This window comes from Varanus komodoensis, unplaced genomic scaffold (assembly GCF_004798865.1).
Source record: "Varanus komodoensis strain SLA01 unplaced genomic scaffold, ASM479886v1 scaffold6_4, whole genome shotgun sequence".
Classification (NCBI taxonomy): Eukaryota; Metazoa; Chordata; class Lepidosauria; order Squamata; family Varanidae; genus Varanus; species Varanus komodoensis.
Window position 1 is genome coordinate 10051516 of NW_025336347.1, and position 21668 is coordinate 10073183.

At 42.9% G+C, this 21668-nt stretch overlaps 1 protein-coding gene across 1 annotated transcript in view; it reads left to right on the forward strand.

Annotated features, from left to right (window-relative positions):
* The window catches only part of FRMD4B (FERM domain containing 4B), a 157188-nt gene extending 140403 nt beyond the window's left edge, over positions 1-16785 (forward strand). Inside the window, exons 18-23 of the mRNA XM_044451765.1 lie at positions 543-599; positions 5408-5555; positions 6466-6585; positions 8251-9059; positions 11454-11574; positions 14588-16785. Coding sequence (XP_044307700.1) covers positions 543-599; positions 5408-5555; positions 6466-6585; positions 8251-9059; positions 11454-11574; positions 14588-14708 — 1376 coding nt within the window. The 3' untranslated portion in view covers positions 14709-16785. The remainder of the gene's footprint in view (positions 1-542; positions 600-5407; positions 5556-6465; positions 6586-8250; positions 9060-11453; positions 11575-14587) is intronic.
* Positions 16786-21668: the final 4883 nt, after the last annotated feature.

The following is a 21668-nucleotide window of genomic DNA, read 5'->3' on the forward strand; positions in this document are numbered from 1 at the left end:
TCAGACAGGGTCCAGCCGCCTTGGCTTCTGTATACTCTACACTTGGGAAATAAGTGTGTACCTGGTCACCATGCCCTGTCAGTGACGTTTGTCAAGGGGGCACACAGGAGCTCTGGTGTGCCTCCATTGCATTGCAGAGTTCAACACTTGTGCAGCAAATGTTGTGTGTATGTGTGGTCGGGTATGAATGGACGCTATTATAATAGAGTGTGGAATTTCTAAGATTGCCAGCAGCTGACTCGTCTGGCATTATTCTCCATGGTGTCAGTGACTAGTTAAATTCTCTGACTGGGCTAAAGAAACTTACTTTGTTTGGGTAAGCAACAGTTCAGGGTTTTTGTTTCTTTTATCTTGTGGCATCACACTTCTGTTTGTTTGTTTGTTTGTTTGTTTGTTTTAGTAAGTTGCCCTATTAAGTTGGTTTTTCCTCTGTTATATCCTAGAAAGTACATCCAACCCTGAAAATTGTGCCGTTCGCTCAATATTCCAAGCTGCAATTTAAATTCATTCTTAAAGATTGTTTTTTTTTTCTTTTCCCATAGAAGAAACCATTCCATCTGAGAGCAGCTCATTGTCTGATACAACAACATTTGATGATGGTATGTGAATTCCACTATTTAGCTGAAGCACATAAAACCACAGTGTAGAAAGTGACATTCTGTATTCTTGGGGACTTCCAAGCAAGGCGTGAATGCAATTTCTATACATTTTCAATTTCTGAAGGCTAGGCAAGGCAATAAAGGAGTGTACCCAGCAATTGAAGCCATGAAACAATGGGATGCTAAGCAAAGTTAACTTAAGGATGTTCACAGAAGGAATATTTGCCATGTCCTTTTCTGTCTACAGCCACCTGTGCCACCTCTAAAGGTCTTTTTTTAGGGGGATGAGGCATGGGGGCTGCAGGGAAAGAAGTGGACACCTCTTCTGTGAACATCCCTTAGCTAACTGATCTCAGGATCCAAGCCCATGTGTTTGTGCATAGCCAAGACATTATTTACAAAATTCAGAAGCACTGACATGAAAGAAACGATATGGCTTGCATCCTGGGAAGACACTTCCATGGAACTTTATGAGGGCCATGTTTGGGAGATAATGTAATAATTAGCTGAAGTGTGAGTTGATCTGGGTTTGTTTCCTTGAAGGGGAAGGCGTGCATGTTTGTTCCTCTGTTTGTTTGTGCTCTCTCTGCTTCCCCACAACCAGCAATTTTTCTGTTGATTAAAGAAAGGGAGAGCAGTCAGTGCCTTAACATGAATCCAAAAGGGATGATTCAAAGCAAGCACAAGCGGTCACCCAGTCAACTTGGGCTAGGCGCTGACCATAGTGCTTGGGCTCAGGAATTACTCAGAAGGCTCTCGGTACAGCTTCCATAATCCCAGACCATTAGCCATGCACATGATGGGAGCTTTAGTCCAATGCCTCTGGGAACCTCAGCTTTAGGAGCATATCCCTCTATGCTGTCTTTAAGAGTAAAGTGAGCAACAGGAAGGGGACAACAACATGCAACAGTAGATCCACAATAAGAAAAGGGCAGTTGAAAAAGCTGAGTCAAGTTGATTGAACCCACCCACGATCACACATGTGCGTGCGTGTGACCACTTTGTCCTTACTACATGTTCAGACTCAGTTGCTTTCAGGTTTATATTTTCATGATATATGAGGTTGGTAGTGAAGGAATAGAGCTTAAAGCAAATTCTCTCTCAACAGTTTTATTGAACATAAGCAAGAAATATATGTGCATTCATTACCCAATAGAATAATCACAAATGTGCATAGCTTTTTGAGAAGTAGTATGTTATATATAATGTGGACATATCTAATATTAATACATATACAGTACATAATACATACATAATAATCTATAATACATACAATAACAAGATCACCTATTTTCCTCTCCACCTCTCCCAGATTATTGCCACTTCCACTATCACCTGAACCTGTGAATTCTGGGATGAACAGTTTCAGGCAATAAAACAAAATTGCAAGTAATTGTGAGCTAACCTTGAGCCAGGTGGTTTCCAAAAGGAACTTAGCAGCTAACTTGGGTTAAAATAAAAAAGATGAAAACCAGCATGCTAATGCAATCTCTTAATCTGGAAAAAATATAACTCCCTAGTTAACACATAAACAAGCAATTATCCTTTTACATATTTTTTCAGGATTCCCAAGATTTATTTAATTGGTATAATGGTGTCTGGGCTGAGTATTTCCTGCCAGCTAACTATGGGTTGGGTTAACCATGCTCCTTCAACCAGTCATTAGTCCTCAGGAAACTCCCTCCCTCCCTTCCCACTCATTCTTGTTGAAACAGAAATGTGTAACTTTTGTGTTCAAGTTCAAGTAATGGCAAGAGTTCCTTAATTTTGATAGGCACACCTTTTCCAATTGGCTAGTCCCAAGAATAAGGGCTGTGCTTACATCAACACTGGAATGACTAGGCCTGGTATTTTTAGAACACTGCCATATCTGATCTGGATTTTGAACAAACAAGGAAAGAGTGCATTGCTCAGCTTTCTTTTTCCTGTGCAAAAAATGTTCACTCTGGGGCTGCCATTGATTTATAACTAGGATGAGATCAACTGGTAAGAATAACCTAGATAGTTCACAAGTGTTTAGACTGGACATCTAAAAAAAGAGTCTGATACTTTTCAAAAATATAGTACATAATTCCTGTTCTATAAACCTTCAGCACTGCTTTTTAGCAATGCTAAAAAGAAAGATAAAAACAATGCAAATTATCAGTTAAGGAGTGCAAACAAAGAAGGCAGCAGATAAGAGAGTGAAGGTAAGGAGGGGCTAATCAAAAACTTCCACTGTGAATCCCTCTCCATTTTTGATGGATGAATCCCATGGACCCTTCTGAAGCCCAATCCAGAAATAAGAATACATTCTTGATTTAAAAATTGTTCTAGTTTCAAAGAAAAGTGAAAGATGTTATAGGTATCACATCCCAAAAATGTAGAATAATGCAAACACTGTTTGACTTCATTGCACCCCACAATCTTGACAGACAAGAAAGTAAAACAGCAGAAATGCCTAGTGCTCATAGTGAATAATGCAACCTGGACAGGGTTTGTTTTGTCTTGTCTTAGTTTGACTTGTGAAACACCATTACAAATAAGAAATTAATGTTTCAAGTTTACAGTATGAGAGTCTGAACTCCTGTGTCAAGATAAGGGAAATCTGTATCAGAATTAATCTCTTGTGGTTCTTTTTGTTTAAAAAATGCAAAGGAATGTACAGTGGAAAATTACAACAAACAGGCAATAATCTTCTCCAGTGCTTTTGAAATGGTATGTCCATATTTAAAAATGGAATTTATGATATTGGAAACATTCTAAGATTTTTCCTGTAGTTTGAGCAACTGTTGAAAGACAGAATGGACCCCACTTGACTTAGGTGTTTGGAGTTCCATGTTCCCATTCATTTCTGTAAGAGTGAACCAGATGCCTGGTAACTTACAAATTAAATATAAAATTGAAAAAGGGAGGAGGAAGGAAGAGAGGAAACACCTCAGGGCAACTGAGCCCATCAGCATTGAGGAATACAAAGAGTTTGCAATGGTTCATGCTGTGTCAATATAATAAACTGATACTGAGGTCCACAGCAGCTCCATTAAAAGGGTTAAAAGGCCCGGGGAAAAATTAAAAGTGGGTTGCTTGGTGCTAGAAGGACAACAGTGACAATTACAAATTCGCCTTCCTGGACCAAGATAGCATAATGGAGAAAACTCTCCCCCCACCCTTGACTCTTATATGCAAGAAAAGCAATGCGGGTAAAGAGTTATTTAAGAATTGGATACTGCAAAGCCAGTTCCTATTTCGTAGCTTGGAAGAAATGCATGCACCACATCAGTGGGTCGATACGAGTGCTCCTATTTAGTTTCCCTCTCCCTAATTGACTCTTCACAGCTGTTGAGCTCTTTGAAACAGAACTAAAAGGCAACTGTCTCATCAAGAAAAGTCAGGGCCAACTGCACTTGGTGAACCATTTGCTTCCAAACTGATGAAGTTTCAGGCATAGGTCCATGGAGCTGGCAAACCTCAGAGCTTTCTTTCACAGGCTTTGTCTATCGATTTCTTCTCTCTCACATTGGAATGAGCATTTATGCATGCAAAACATCTGCTAAACATTTCCAAGGTATAAGAAAATTTCCACACAATCTTGGCCCCATCAGGTTTCAAGTTGTTCCAAAAAACCTGGGGCCTTTGATTTGCATCAATATGTAGGTAGGAATTTGGAAAATTGAAGTGTTTGCTGCAGTTGTTACTGGTCCAGGACCACCTCCTAGGATACTGTTGACTTACCCTTAGAACACCTGCAAAAGATACTGAATATAACACGGCCACCCCAGTTGTTAAAAAAGCATCCATTTATATGCAATGTTAGACACTAAATCTAAAAAGAGTATTGAAAATATCTTTAATACCAGAATCACTGCAATATTCTGTTTTCAGATAGTTGCTTGCTTCAGTATCATATGTACATTGATTATATATGAGATAATATAGGCACACATGTTGTTATCATTTTTGCTGTAGTAAAGCACCAGATGAAATGGTTGAGTTATGACTTTGCTGAAGACAGATCAAATTTCTGTCTTTATTTGTAATAAGAATGTGACATTACCTGGCTAACATCTTAACAAAGTAAGCCACAAGTCTATGCAAACTTATACAAAAAGAGTAGTTTTCTCTCTAAACTTGCACAGAATTGTGCACTAAGGTCACTAACGGTGTCATCCAATCTTACTGCTGAAAACCCTCCAGACTTGGAAGATCACAGGCATCCGGTGGAAGTGGGAGGAGCACAGAAGCTATGTTTGCCTCCATGCTTCCCCGGCCCCCAAATTGCTTAGACGGCTAATTTCAGCTGTGTAAGTACAGGAGGACAAGTTGAGGCACCACCAGGATGCATCATAACCTCCTCCACTCCCACAGGAATGCCCCCCTGCCAGTTCCAGTGTTGCTCTTCTGACTTTGCAGCTGCAGCCCACACAGAAAGATTGGCACTAACTGCAAAGGCAGATAGGGGGCACTCTAAAGTTGGAGGCCCAGCTCTGACCTCGGGGCCCTTTTCCAAGGTCACAGCTGAGATTCCATCTTTTCCTTTGGCCATCTAGACAACATCTAGTGGCCATAGGACTGTATTCTGTGAATATCATATATGTAAAGATAATTAGATTTATTGAAGTATGTCACAGTTGCCACATAGTTAATTCAAGTGTATTTTTTAATAAAAATGGATTTTTAAAATATATTATTGAGATTAAGTAATGCTTCTTTCCCTTAGTATTTCTTAAGATTTTGCATGATCAAGAGATTTTCCTAATTGAGGATATGAATGTTACAAGGTTCTTTGTACATGACCCTCCCATCTTCCAAATTCTGTTTTCTTAAAACAGGCACTGATTCCCTGGGCGTACCAGCACATAGAATAAGCTCTGTCCCCCTTTCTCCTAAAACCCCACCTCCAAAATCTCTTGGGGTGGAAAGAGCACATCTCAGGAAATCTTCCATGAACGAACAGCTCCTGGAATCCAGACACTCCAGGTACAGAATCTTTCACATTGCTGAACACTATGCCAGCTTTATTACTCTTCGCTTAACATCATTGTAAAGAATTCTGTGCATTGCTGCCAGCTTTGAAGTGATGAGATTTATTGTTTTTTGAATGTTGCTTTTGGTGGTTTGCTGCTCAGTCAGTTTTTCTCCTTCTAGAAAAAGCATGCAAAAAGACTTGCAGGTCATACATTTTGCTTTTGGAAAAGGCTTTTTGTGTCTGAGCTTTCACCTGAGAAAGAATTACAGGTGCATAGATGTTTCTGTAAACATCTGAGATGCATTATGAAGTGGGTGGTAACAAGAACAATGTTGAAAGGGGGCTCTCAAGTCTTGGCCTTGAACAAGGACCAGAGGCTCTCCACCTGTCCTTAAGAATTTTTTTAGCACTTTCTTTTCCCACTGCAATGCTTTCTGCCCTTCAGAAACCTGCTGCAGAAAGCCAGGCATTCCTTCTGAGCAGATTCCATGAAACTCATGGAACTGAAATGGGAACCAGAGATCTGATGATCTCCAATCCATATGTGGAACCAATTGAGGACAGCCAGAGACCAAACCCCTGACTGAACCTCCTCATCATATCCAGTGAATGCATCCCATAATCCCAGTGACACATGAATACTATGCTAATTTGCACTATTTTTCCTTTATTTTCCATTTCTTGTTCTGCCTTTCTGAGTTCCACCTTCTTAGGTCTCAAAATAACAGCTATTCTTTGTGTTACTCACTCCATTGCTGCCTAGCACGACTTTTGTGCTGGCACTTGGACTCTCCCCCCATATTCTAGAAATCGTGTATTTTCAGTCTGTAGACAAGTATGTCAGTGTCATTTACTTGGCAGTTTATTGGAGATACTGGAATTGTGCTATATCTTGGATTCCTTTATTTTTTTTATTCACAGAGATACCTTGTCGACCCATAGCAGCCCATACAGAACAGCGGAGTGGCAGCATCCTGGTGGACGGAGTATGCCCACAACACCCGTTCTCACACGCAATGCGTACAGTAGCACTCACTTGCAGTAAGTGCATTCCCGTCTCCTCCTCTCCCTGCAACTGTATGCAAAAGCCTTTCCACTACCAAAAAGAAAACCACAACTCATCCAAGTTCAAAGCTAAAGGGACGTACTGGAGGCAGAGGTTATGGGTGTGTCCATTACAGCACGCCTTTGAAAGGTTGAGAGACTGGTTGCAGGAGTGTCCTCAAATCAAAGGAATGCAAGTGCTTAATTAGGAGCTTTAATTCAGGCTATTTCAGCAGAACCTTACATGTGCTTGGCTTCTTTTGGCTCTTTCAACAAGCTTTTGAATGGCACAGATGTTCCCAATCAGGCACTGAATTATGAATTCTTGCACAGATCAGTGTGAAGGTATTGTCTAATTGCTCTGCAAAGGGCTTTTCTGAGTGGATGTTAATTGTATCACAATTTTGACTGGTTAAATGCCTGTCAGGTTTGACAGATGGGGAGGCTATTCTGCATCGTCTTATCCTTTCTTGGTCACTCTAGCACAGGGATGGAGAACCTCAAACCCAGGGTCTCAGACAGGCTTTCAAGATGCCTCCTCCCTTCCCATTCCTTTTCCCTGATCACTGTCCATTTGGCGTTTTCCCAGCTTTTGTGCAGCTTCCCCTATTTAAAAAACTTGAACTTCCCCTGAGGCTTAGCTGGCAGCAAAAGCTTTATGCTAAAGTATATTGATATTTATGATATCTTTTATATCTGGCCTCTCCCACTACTGGAATGCAACCTGGAAGAGTTTCTCCAAAATGGAATTTGGCCGGTGGACTTAAGGAGGCTGTCCGTGGTGTAGGCCCACATGCAGGTGTTCCCGGATATGTAACATGCGAGGAAGAGTAGCAGCCCTGCCCTCCTGCGCCAGTCTTTTTGCCCTCCACGTGTAGAGGATGACTGTCTGTAACAGGGAGCCTCCTCTTCCACATCCTTGAATCACAGGCTATAATTGCTGTTTGCAGCTGCGATAATTTCTGATGTGAAATTTGTGATCCTGATCAATTGGCTAGCAGGGATTTCCTCTTCCTTGTCATTAGCAAAAACTATGCTTAGGCTATGGTGTTGTTGTTGAATATTATCATGTTTTTGCCACATTACCTAATTGTTTTGCCCATGTTTCATTCTTGGTGGATATTCACAGCCTGATCTTCACAAACGAAAACCAGGCACACATTCATTGCTTGCCTGCTGCATCACATGCAACTTCTGTGCTGGCTCAGAGGCAATTCCTTCTTAAGGAGATGGTCACATTTCCAGCGACTGGCAGAGCAGCGTCCTGCTGAATGATCATCTGTGAACCTGCTGTGTGATCAATAGTTTGGGACCTGCCATCACTGATGAAATCTTAACATTACATTGGAACATTAAAGTTTATTATGAAATAAAACAGAATCACAGAGTATGAACAAATTTAACTGGGTCCTCAAGCTCCTATTTCAATGAGGCATTATATATTGAAATTGTCCCTGTTAGAATCCTCTCTACTGCCTTTGAAAAACTCCAGGGAAGAATAGCAGTTTCCTTAAGTCGCTTGCTCTGTTGCTCAATGATTCTCGTGTTTTACTTCATTTAATCTAAGCCTAGTTTTTCTGTAATTCAAAATAATTGTCCCATATTGTTGATGCATATGACTGTCTGCAGAGCTGTAACAAACACAAATTCCTGTTTTTCCAGGCCAGACGTATCCCCACAACACTGCAGGCAGCGTAGTGGCAGCTTAGAGTCTCAAACTAACTTGCTTGCCGAGACGACCAGTGAAAAGCCAGTGTTCACCCTTTCAAAATCGCAGAGAAGCAGCAGTACAGAAATCCTGGATGATGGGTCCTCCTACACCAGCCAGTCCAGTGCAGAATACTACTGTGTGACTCCAAATCCAAGCCCTTACTACACCACCCAGACCCTTGACAACCGTACGAGAAACAGGAGACGCTCCAGGAAACAGAACATGTCTGCTTCCAATTCAGGAAGCATGCCAAACCTGGCCCAGAAGGAGATCCGCAATGGTGTCTACCCAAAGGACCAAGGGCAGCCCCCAGCCAACTGCTACCTTTCTGGTTATGCCCCTTACACGGAATGTGATGTGTATTATAACAGTGGCTACGTGTATGAGAACGGGACGGAGGGCCAGTACACCGTCAACCCTTCCTACCGCTCATCAGGACACTATGGATATGAGCGCCGCTACCGGGAGTTCAGGTCTTTCCATGAAGATGAAATGGAGAGAGTGCCACACAACCCTTACGCCACTCTGCGCCTGCCACGGAAGCCTCCTGTGAAACCTGAGCACATCACCAAAAATATTCACAAGGCCTTAGTAGCGGAACATCTTCGTGGCTGGTACCAACGTGCCTCTGGGCAGAAGGACCAGGCTCTTGGCCTGCAGGCAGGCTTTGAGGTTGACAGAGGGTCGCAGAGGAACCTGGGCTTTGCAGGGCTGCAGGTACCATGTTGTCCGAGCAGCCGTGTATCGTCTTTCTCTTCAGGTAATAGTCAGTCTATCGCTTTCTTGCCCTTGGCTCTTTCTTCCCTGCTTTATGCCTCTGTGACGTCCCAAACGTCACGCACTGCAGTCCAACTGTCTCTTGCAGGTACAGGTACACCCAGTTCTCTGATCACAACAGCATCTCCGTTTGCTTCTACATTCATTTATTTTCATATGCAGAATTGTGTCTCCATTCTAATAAATGGGAAAGCTTGCTTGCTTGCTTGCATAGAAACTCCCTATATATATTAGAGAATATATTTTCTTGGGAGACAGAAACAAAGCTCAAAGACTCAGATGGATTAGCAATGCCCTTGGACCATCAGTAGAGGTGCTGCTGGTGTTCTTATCCCATTTATCAGTGCAGGTCATGGGGAAAAGAATTATCCAATTGTCTGAAGCGGAAACAACTTTGACACAATCAGGGAAATTAGTACAGAAAAGTACACAGCCGTCAAATGCAAGTACCGATGGGAAAGGTTCAACAATTCTGCACCGAATACCAGTTAAGTCTTGTAAGGTTGCTGTACTGCATTACTGCACTGCACTGCAATTCAATCTGTTCTGAAATCTTTCCAGAAATTGCAGTTGGTGCAGAATGTGGAAGCCTGGCGCCTGAACAGTATTTGCTAAGGGGAGCCTCTCGTACTTGTGTGAAAAGAGCTGCTTTGGTCACTAGTTCATTTTGGGGAGCAAGTCAAGGAGGCTGATCCTTCAATGCATCAAAGCGCTTGCTTGCTGGCTGGCTGGCTCAGAGGATACCTGCTGTCCTGTAATCCTCCCTGCCATCCGAGTCTGGACTTAGGTTGGTTGTGTTGCAGATCAGGGCTTGCTGGGCTGTTTTGCTCTAGCTGCAGAACAGCCTGCTCAGACCAAGCCCACCTGGTGTTTTTGTCTTTGCTGAAACAAGCTTACAGAAGTAGAAATAACCCTGTAGACTTTAGAGGAGTAGCTAAGAAAGAGCCTTCTGATAATTCTTTGAATTACAGTTTGAAACAAGAGAAGGATATATATATATATATGCAGGCACATGTCTATGTTCAAATTACAGCACTGCCTACTATTTCTAGTCCTAATTTATATAGCATTTCTAATGTGCAACAGGTTTAATTGATAACGTCGTCATCTCACCAACCTAGACAGTGGTGTATAAGAAGCCACAGAGGAAGTTGCAGCCACCTGGTCTGGGTGGAATGGAAGTCCTTTGAGCAAGCCTAGTTTTGAAAGAATGGCAAAGTGGCTTAGAAGCTAGTTGGGGTGTCAACAGTGTGCAGGAGGTTAAGAAACTTGGGAGAAGCCTCCTGGCTCACTCAAGTGGCTCATCCAGTTCCATGTTCCACTTCCCATAGTGGTCACATCCAGGCAGTTAATTAAGTTTTCTTAACCACAGAAGGTAGCAATGAATACATCCAAAGTTATTGCACAATAGAAGAAATACTTACGAGAATAATAATACTGTTAGTTGGATGGATAGTGGAAGGTCAAACAAAACCCAGGTTGATGGAACATAGTAATAAAGACCACCTCTTTCTGTTAGAAAAAAGATGCAGAATGTGTTGACACCTTCACAGCAGCTATTCTTGCACAACGCTGAACATTCCAAAGGCTATTGAAAGAATGAGTTGAATACATGGAGTTTGGGAAGCCGTAATAAGAGATAAATGCACACAAAATAAGGAGACGAAACTGGACAGTTCTGAGAGAGCATGGTGCACTTTAGTTATATATTTAGAAAAGGTTGAAGCAGTGCCATTGAATTGAACACACATAAAAATATACTTCATCTAGATTAAAATCAAATTTTAATTTTTGTCTATGTGGTGAAGAGATTTATAGTGGGATAAAGCAATTGCTGCTTTGTGTTTATGTGTCATGAATTCTCTTATATATTCTGAATTAAGACAAAGCAGTTGTTAAAAGAGGAAGCAGAATTTCAGCATACTGTTGCTCCCTTTATGACTCTACCTCAGGTTTAAAGCCTAGCAATCCATTAAGAAAGAGGTTCACTGCTGCCACCAGAATGACAGACCGACAGACAGACCTCTTCCTTCCTTCCTTTCACAAGTTTGTCTCCATCAATGCAGCTTTTCAATATGGATTTTTTTTGAGCTTTCACACTTGCATGAGAGGAAGAGCTATGCTGCTGAGGGAGCTTTGGCTAGTGTGTAGTACAGACATCTGCAAATAAATAAATGAATGAAAAAAGCCAAGTCTTGAACAAAATGTTATCCAGATGCCCAGTTTCCAAAGGGCTAAGCAGCAAAGAGTCTTGTGGCACTTTAAAGACTAAGAGGTGAATCCTATAAAACAGCATTCACAGGATGCTGCCTGCTTCATCAGATAAAACCTGGTATTCAGTTCTACCTTTCTTTTCCCCACTCCCTGCTCCTTTTAGCATCTTCTGGGAACTGGCGAAATCAGATTTCACCAAGATTTTCTGATTACGACACACTGTCTCAGTCCTCTTATGCCAGCTCTTATGGGAATGTGTATGGCAGCCACTCACTGCAGAGCAGGTAAGTTTTGTGCAGTCCGTGTGTCATGCTAATTTACCTTGTGGGGCATCTACGGCTTGTGAAAATTTTGGAAACATTCGAATTACCAAACAGCTTTGTGGAGTACATACATCTGGTACTTTTAAACAAGTCTATTGGCTGCTACATTGTTTTTAACATCTAAAACTTGTAAAAAATATTTTGTATTATGGAAAGTTGCTATCGTAGTTTTAGTGTATCCTGTTTAGGAACTGCTGTACACTGCCCAGAGAGCTTTAGCTATTGGGCAGTATAGGTGTTCACTAAATAATCTACATTTGTAAGGCAGGGACCATCAGAATATTCAGTTTTTTCTTAGGAATGTTGCTTTATGGATTGAAGTGTGCAGGGCATTGCCTTAGCCATAGATTTTAGTCTGTTGTGCTGAACCTGCATTGCACCAGAAATTCATTACTGCAATGAGAGTGTCTATCAGAGAAGCAGCATAAGGACTATGGATAACATCTATCTCACTAAACCTGTCCCTGAAAATACTGGTCCCCTGGTGAGCTTGCATGACAGCAGTCCAGGTTGCCGGTCCCCTGCCACCGATTCAGAGACCGGAAAAATCGCACTTATCTAGAGTCTGATGCCAATCAGTTGCATTTCTGGATCAGCCTACAACACTGTCCAGTGCTCTGGAAATCTGAAATGCGTGACGCAAGATCCTGTTCCATGATGCGGTGCCGGTGCATCATTGGATAGTGACTGTTAGTGTTTATTTGCATATGCAGCATCTCTCAGGTTGAGCCATCTGCGTGCAGAGATTAGGTTAAAGAAGAAAGAGCAGGCTGGGCAGGAGAAATGGGATGCATGTCTATTTGTTAATGAAGGACACCAACAAAACTGCTCCTGCTTATGCTACTGAAAAGTACGAGCTGCTTCTGCACAGGCAGTGCTCACAGTCACGGATTCCATTGCGTGGTGCAGAGGGAGGCGCACGTGGCCCTCCTGCCGCATGCAGAAAGTTGATGAGATGTGAAGGCGCCATCCCTAGGCCTGCTGTCACGTCCCTTATGCTCCTCTGGTGTATGTGCAGAGCACTCTCCTCACATTTCTCGAGGTCTGTCACTGCCTCCAGCATGCAACCAGCTGTAAGCGGACAGTATTAAGTAGGCACATGTTGTTTTATTCCTGCAGCAGCCACCCAAGTCACAGCTGAAAGTCTTGAGTCTGGTGACTTCTGAGACCTTCTGTACAGGGAACAGGGAGTCACGGGTGCTTGGCTCTTTGCTGTGCAGGTCCGCGCCTCAGCCATGTGACTGGCTGAACCAAGTGACCCTGTGCAGGCTCCATGTTCCGCATGGCTGTTTGCTCATGTGAATTGGCCTTTGCAGGGGGGCGGCATTCGCAGTGCAGGAGCTTCGAATGCCCGATCGCCACTCTTACAGCCTTGTTCTCATGGCAGTTCTGGCAGTAGTAGGTAACCTAGCAGAGAGCAGCACTGCCAGTCGTCTCGTTGTGCCGCTCTTTTGCTTCCTTTCCTGGCCTCTGCTTCTGGGCTTGCCCCTCTTTTCATTTTCTTATCTCCACCTGTCACCTACCAGAACAAAGGCCTTCTGTCCAGGGCACTGCATGTGCCTGCAAGAATGAGATCATGTTTAAATAATCTTGGGCTAAATGCAGCCAGCTCAACATAGTAAGTACCATTTTGTGTCGTGGTTTGTACTGAGCCGGCTGCTGTTTCCTTTGCTTATCGCAGAGCAGGCTTGTGTGAAGTTGTCCAGCGAGACGTTAGCCTTTGCTTGCTTTGACAGACGGTACCCTTACAAAGTTGTATCAGCTACTGCAGTTGATTTTTAACTAAACTTCTTGCAGTTCTTAACTTGTTTTCAGTGGAGTGGCTAAAATAATATTCTGATGCTTTATTACTAATTTCCTGATTGTACTCGTTGGATTTCAAAGACTTGAAGGTGATCATAGTTTGGCTTGGACATACACCTGAATTATGGCTAAACTGATCTTGAATCTTGATCTTGAAAGCATTTTTGTCCTCTGAAGCAGTTGGGGAAAAGACTCCCAAAGCTATTTTGCTATTTTCAATTAACTGCAGTTTAGCATTACTTCCAAACTCAAGCTGTAGTTAATCTTGACTATTGAAACAAGCTTTATGGAAATAAGCTCTTCATAAACTGCTCATTTCAGTAAACCATAGTTAAGATCAACCACAGTTTTTCTGGGTTTGGACATAATACTAAACTGAAGTTAGTTATAAATGCTTCCCAAATGTTGCACCAAAGGAGGAAAGAGGAGAAGGAAATACATGATCCTGAGGTTCATTTACACAATAGACCATAGTTTAGCTTTGCCTCCAAATGCAGCCACTGAATGGTTAAACCTCCTACTGCCAGCTCTGGACTATGGAGCTTCTTTCACTCCTAAGGTGCTTTCGTTTGTCATTACTGTAGCAGTCAAGTGTCAGACTGGGACTAAGGAGAGCTAGATTCCACTTTGCTGTCAAACTCAGTAAGTAAATTCGAGCCAATCACTCACTATCAGTCTAACCCTCCTCTCAGGGTTGTTGTGAGGATTGTGTATGCTGCCTTGAGTGCCTGGCAGGAAAAAACGCAGGATAAGCATGTGTATAAATAAATAATATAAATTAATGGCAATGGAGAAGTTTCTCTTGCATGTACAGAGCTCCCCCACTGCCATAGGACTGCTGCTGTATATTTTCTGTTCTTTCAGTCTCCATAACATACAAAATCAAAATTATTGTTTTGCTAGTCTGTTTTTACAAGTATGTTGTAACTTGATTTTTTTAGGATAGAAATTCAAGCCGAGATGCTGTTTTGAATTTGTATTCAATGACTGTTTGTGTTGCAAAATGTTGGTGGGGCACACAGTCTGTAGCTGAAAACATGAACTGTTGATTGCAGTTTAAAGGCACCACTTTGAAGACGAGGGCTGTTGTGTCCACTCATGCACATGCTAGTGCAGCAGCTGAAATCCTACTTCACCTTGCACGTCAGTGATGCCCATACTTGTCTTACAGGATGTATGCTGAGTCCAGCCCATTGGGTAGTAATGAGAGGAACCAGTTGGAAGGCGATCTGCAAGAGAGCGAGCAGAGGCTGTTGTGGCATGAGGATTCGAAGCCTGGGACTTTAGTATGAACCTCTCTTCTGCTTCTATAACCCCACGTGCCTTGCACCTTACACTGTTCCTACACAAACAGGCTTCCAGGAACAACTCAAAAAGGAGGACCAGGATGGGAAGATAGAATGCCTTCAGCGAGCGAAAAGCTGCAAGATCTCATCCAGGCTAGCACAATAGTAATAAATCCAAGTCACTCCAACACGGAAGGGGAATGTTGACGTAAATCTCCTATCACACAATGCAACTTTTGGCTGAAGTATTTTTGCAAAGCACTTTTTTTACAAGATAGAATGCTGTTGCCATTAGAAACTTCCAAAAATGTGAAAAGGAGAATCTTGTGACAATTTTAGGAGCACAATTGAGAGAAAGAGAGAGAGGGAGAATTGCAGTGTTGGAGTCCCTCCTGCCACAGTTCCTGCCGATGTTTTTGTCATCTGTTGAAGGATACATGAGCCTGTGAATGGAGCAGAAGGTTGACTTTCAGCTGCAGCACTACTTGAAGGATGGTCAGGTTTTCGTACAGTATTTTGAATGAGGTTAAAGGTATTTTAAGGTGTGCTGTCCTGAATGTAAGCACGAGGGAAATGCCAGAAGGAGAGAGCGGCTGCACACTGCAGTGTACCAGATAAAACAGCCTGCAGAGTGGTTGTTTTGGGGGACGTGGGATTAGGCAGCTGCAAACAGATTTTAAGATGTTTTAAACATGTAATTTTTCACACTTTTCCTGTGGTATGTTTCCATTTATGCAAGGATGCATGCTGTTTGAATGTGGAAATGCACTGAAAAAGTATTTGGGGTGCTTCCAGACAATGCCTTTATTGTGCAATCGCCTTGCCTCATTCATGGATTTCTACTGGGGTTCCAAACAACAATGTCTTCCACTTGTAATCCTCCTGTAAGTTCCCACTGTTTCTTCCATCCTTTTTCTTTCCACAAAACAAACAAACAAATGTTAAGGAAGAAAAGCCAGATAGCTGCATGTTTCTGTTTGCTTGGTGGTGCTACGACTGGAGGCATCCTCGGTTTCGACAAGTGTGCAACAAAGAAAACTTCCAGTGCGACAAGCGATCTAATGCACTCAACAATTTGGTTCATGTTGGCCAGTATTATTCTCTCTTTTAAGATGAATGCAAATATAATACCAAATGGGTGCCTTAAAATCAAAGGGCATTAAAAGAGTAAAATGAGTTTTCCGAAAAGCAGTTACACCGTTCAGCTGAAGAACTGAGGAGCACAGCAGAGGATTATTGTGTGGCAGCTCTCCTGGAGTTAACCCATTTTCCAGATGTGAACAGTGTGGATCATCAGTCGGTCAGAAGAAAGAAATTGCAGGAAAGATGTACCAGAGGCTGAACTAAATTGATGTCTGACAGTAAGGAACAACGTTTTGTGATTCCGTTCCTAAATAAATGTGTGTCTGCCCTGCTCTGGAATCCACGTATCTAATTCAGGAATCAATGCCTGTTTCCATGTGTGGATTGAGTCCTATAGATCAGGACAACCAAGTTTTCAGTGAATTCGAATATTGGTTTTGGTGCAAAATCAACTGCAGGTTTGTTTTCCTAAGAGGGATTAGCCTACCTCATACCACCTACCTGTAGGAACAAATTAGCTTACAATTACCTAGTGTAAATTTGCAGACTGTAAAACTATATTTTTGTTTCTCACCTGTTCTCAACTTCAGGATTCTATACAATGGTGCTGTTTGGGGATCTTTTTTTAACATAGGACACATCACTCCTTGTTCATATTGTGAATAGAAATGTTTCTGGAAAAAAATGGATCTTTTTTTACTGATAATTCTAAAGCATGTAAGATAATTGTATACAGAGAGAGAGAGAGAGAGAGAGAGAGAGAGAGAGAGAGAGAGAGAGAGAGAGAGAGATTCCAAATTTGTCAAGCTGGTCCTTAGTCATTTGTATTATTAGAGTTTGGAATAAACATGGAAAATTGAAAAAAAATAATTTATTTCTTTTGTGCATATATGTATAGTCTTTTAGAAACAAAAACTTTTTTGCTTTATTCTTTTACTGCACCTGACTTTTTAAAGACCTATGGTTTTGAATAGGTCAATAAAGTTAAAAGTATACTAAATCTTTCTGCATTCTGTCTTTTATTTTATTGCTTAAACTTGTTTCTTGCAAGAGTGGATTGCAGCATAAAGACAAAATCTACAGGAAACAAACCAGCAAATGTTAAACATCTTTAAGTTCTATTGGCTTTAACAGGATAGCTAACTGTGTGCTTTTTTGCCTCCTATGAAATCAGTGGACGTTTTAAAAATGCCTTAACTTTGGCTAGGCCATGTTAAAAAGCCAGTGTAAAAATCAAGTAACTAAAAATTAAGGTAAAGCTCTTCAGAATGAGCACAATATTTAATCCCCCAGGCAAAAAACATGCACTCCCCATTCTCCCTCCCTGCCCAAACACATTCATGTACCACATACTTGCTGAAATCAGAGCCAGTAGCCTGCCTGGAGAACAGCTGTTTCAAGTACACCCAAGCCTGCTGCATGGGGTGAGGGAGGGAGCAGCCGCCAATTCGGGAACAAATGTGCTTGGCACCATGGGTCTGTCTGCAGGTTCAGGACTGTACATGGAGCAGCGCAAGGGTGGGCAACCGGTGGCCCTCCTGATGGTTTGGCCTGGAACTTCCACCAGCCTTAGCCATCACTACCAGGGTTAATGGTGGGAAAGCGATCTATTTCTCTAAAATGATTTCTAGGCCACTTTTAAAGGCAGTACCAAAATGTGGTGGTGGGTCAAAAAAGCTGGAGGTCACAAGTTTCCCACCCCTGGAATAATATCAGATGTGACTCTGGACTTTGAGACCAATGAGAATGGTTGCGTTAAAATGCCACTCCTCAGACCAGCAACCCTAGCCTTAATAGACAAAAAACAGAATGTCAGGCAAAAATACAAACACCTAGTCCCATTTTTCACTAAACTCAGCTGTTCAGTAACTATATGCTTACCATAACAAAGTTGTTATGCATTTCAACCTTGATTTTTCAAATTTCTTTTACAATATTTCACATAACAAATGGCAATCAAATGTAACCAAAATGAAAGTCTTCAGCAGCCTGTCTGCTAGCTACCTTTCCTAGGTTTCCTGCACTTGTCTCTCTACTGCTTCCCTCCATCAGGCCCTTTCTCATATTTAGCACCATGGGCTGTATCAGACTGTGCTGAGGATGTAACACTCGTTCCAGTGTAATCGCAGGAGGCACTGTTGGCACAACAGAGCTTTTTAGCCTCTATAATGCCAGCAATGAACAGAAGCACATGCTCCCAAATCAGGGCATAGCGGCAGAGCTCCCATCTGTGAGCTCAGCTCATCTGGCCCATTCCAGAACACGTGCTTCTGTATGCTTATAACTGCAAGTGCCCCCTTGCACAAGCAGTGAGTTTCCCAAGCACACAGGTGCAACGGGTTGAGATCCGTGACATTCAGACATTCAGACATTCAGGCACCTTCTTTGGCCCTTGTTCCGTTAGTCATCACTTCAGTTTGCTTCCCATCACCTTTCCTTTAACCCAAGCCAAAATGGGTGCAACTTTATTCCCATCCTAGGGCTCTATATGCAGGCTCCAAAAACAAAGAGTTGGCATAGTGGGGGCCAGGGGAGGGGCAAGCTAGAGTAGGGTTGTGACCAGGGTGGAAACTAGAGCACCAGTCCAAATTACCCCCACAGGGCCAGCTATTCATTAAAAAAAAAAACAGCCACACAAGGTCAAACAGCGAGATAACATCATGTCTAGCTTTGCCTTCAGACAATGACTAAGACCTCCAAAGCTCTGTTATTTTTCTTTTCATCAATTAGCAAAATTACCTCCTTTTTCCTTCTATCTACATGCTCTCACTTTTATTTCTCTGACAGTAGGTATCCTAAAAGATCATCTCAAGACCAGTTCTGATTTCAGTTTGCTACATGCCATGAGAAGCCCGTAGACATTCATTCTAGTTCGGTGCCACCGGCCGTCAGCCATCTTCCCTCTTCCCCTCCACCCACTTCCCCAGATTTGTAAAGATACAAGCCACACTCTGCACTATGTCATTATCTAGGCCTCTGTACGGTGGCAGGTGTGATCATACCGTTTCCTTCACGGAAAAACTTTTAAGACACAATCCTATGCATGTTTAGACAGAAAGAAGTCTCACAGTTCCCAGTCTGGCTAGTTGGGGAATTCTGGGAGTGGCAGGAATCACTTCTGTTGAAATGTTTGTATCCTTGTGCTGTTGGTGCCTCAGAAAACAGATTGTTTCTTCCCAGCCTGCCGAAGAGAGTCTGTGGCATGCTATGTTATGGAAGATCAGTTCCCAGTCTGGGCATCATGGGTGGCTGGGAGCACCAGTTGTGAGCGGCCCACGATACACACTGGTTATGATGAACACCAAAAATGCACACATCTAGGCACAATCCAACTTGCAGAGAGAGAAGAAATACAGATTGATAAAAGGTCAGATATTGCCTGTTTTTCAGATTTTCTTCATCTTTACCTTGATGGAGATTTTCTCCATCTTACCTTTGCCAAGAGAGCAAATGGCCTCCATATGCGTTAAGTGGTTGATGATACTGAGTTAATTCAATACAGGATAAATTCTGAATATTTACAAGAACTGAACAAGGTTGTCTTGAATGGGAGTTTTTGGAGGTCTCTCTTTCATAGGGTCACTGTAAGTCAGAAATGACTTGAGGGAGGAACAACAACAAAATTCTGAATATTTTCATGTTTCATTCCAAATCAGATGTAACAGAATCCCTGAGGCATGACACTGAACAGGTTTTTTAAACCTTGTTATAAAAGGCAAAAAGGCTTTTTTCCTGCTATGAATATTTCAAACTAGAAACTCTTGACAATTCCCCAACCTGCTGTTATTTAACCAGTCACCTAAAATCTGAAATGACAGGCGTAGTCCCCTACCCCATCCCCCAAAAAAACTGCTAAGGACTGCTCCCTTTCAGTGCTTTATTATGCTCTGCCTCTAGGTTGCAGATTGGGGAATAAGAGCTATTTTTTGCATGTGGTGATAATGAGATTATATCATGCAATCACCATAGACCACATGTATCACAGTGAAGGTATATATATGATATCCCATGTGCTGTCTATACCAAAGGATTTGGGAAAGAGCCCTTGGACTTCAGCCCGGCACTGCTTCCTTCTATACCATGAGAAGCCAATCAAGCCTTTGTTTTAAACAGGGGTCCCCAACCCCTGGGCTGCAGACTGATAGAGGTCTGTGGCCTGTTAGGAACCAGGCCGCACAGCAGGAGGTGGGTGGCGGGTGAGTGACGGAAGCGCCATCTGTGAGCATAACCTCCATCATTTCCTCCTCCTCTCGCTCGTGGGCTGCCATAAGCACTAAGGTGCAAGAGAAGGAGGCGGGACGTCAAGAGTGCTCTGACCAACTCAGCCCAATCTTTTTCAAATAGGCTAAAGCTTCTCTGACAGACTCTTTGTTTCTCCAGTGGGACAACGACGTGAGCTGCCCTTCAACCAAAAGTATCCAATAGCACGTGTGAACTGTGGCTGGGACACAGGGCATGCACTCCAATAAAAGAGGTGGAATGGCAGAGGCTTAGACCAACGGGAGCGGGCGGATTGAGGTGAGGGGGCGGGGCAGGCCTATCCCTTTTTTTCAAAAGGTTGGGGACCGCTGCTTTAAAACAAGCAGATCAGCATTTGCTCTGTTGTCTGCAACGTGCTGCAAGGCAATACAGCACAGAGCCAGTTTACTGGGCAGAGTCCATGCATTACTTACTGCCAGAGGTACCCTGCTGGTGTGGGCGGCGCTCAGGGGTATTTGCCCATCAGAAGCAGCTGGGTCATCCACAACCTCCCCCAGTGTCCTTCCTTCTTTCTTTATCATAGTGGACACACAGCAGGATTTCTCCCGACCAAAAGAAGGTGTGACTTTCGTGTATTGCTTTCTCCAACAATATATACAGAAATACTTTTCTTCATAAACAAAGGGAAAACTGTTCAAAGAAAAGCAACTTCCACAAACTGTTACCTAAGTGTGTCATGATTTCAAAATGCTTGGGACCAGCTATTCTTGCAGTTGGGTCCTTGCTCTTTTTCCTATGTAACAGAAAAACACACCTTCCCTTGAATTCTTTCCTGTTTACAGACATTTTCACTCATTTCTGTGGAGTCCTTTGGTAGAGTTTCCCATGTGCTCCATTCATTCTTCAGAGTGTTATACAACATAGTCCAGATTCCAAATGAGAGGCCTGGCTACTTACAATCGTCAAAGCAGTAAAGGCAAAATAAAGGAGGGGCAGGACTGGTCTTGTCTGTGCTGGCTTTGCTGGTCCTTCTGGCTCAGCAACCTCATCTGAAATTACTACTTCTTTAAAAGCCCCGGTGATGCCTCAACTGAGACTGGGGCAAAAGCCCTGCTCCCCAGAACACTAATGTCATGTCTGGCTAACCACCTCAAAAACAGAGGGCACGCCTCAAGTGCTGACAGCTGCACAGGTTGCCAGCGCTCCACCTGGTCTCCAAGCAAGGCTACGTGTATTGCCGAGGAAGGAAGCGGGAGCCAGCAAATGCCACAGTGGCAAAAGGCATTCCTCTGTAGTTATTTTAATTGAGAAAAGGTGGGAAACCTGCTCCTTTTCCCACATCAAACTGGTCTCTCGCCGATAACTGGTATGGCTGGAAGAAGGTGTGCTTGGCGAATGGGAGGGGGCATCCATAGAATATGACCCACTTTTAATCAGGGGGAAGAATTTAGCCTGCAATCCTGAAGTTGCTGGGGAGGGGGTGTCCCAGGGCAGCTGGATGCTGCAGATCACTCCCTCTCTTAGTGGAAGGAGAACGGTCAACGCTGGCTGCTGGCAAACCGTCCATTGCTAGGCTGGTGGCTCTCATGCAACGGATTTTCCACCACCCCACCATAGGATTGCTCTGCTAATTGCCATAGTCAATCATTGCAACTTTGGATTGCTTGCAAAGGGATCAACAAT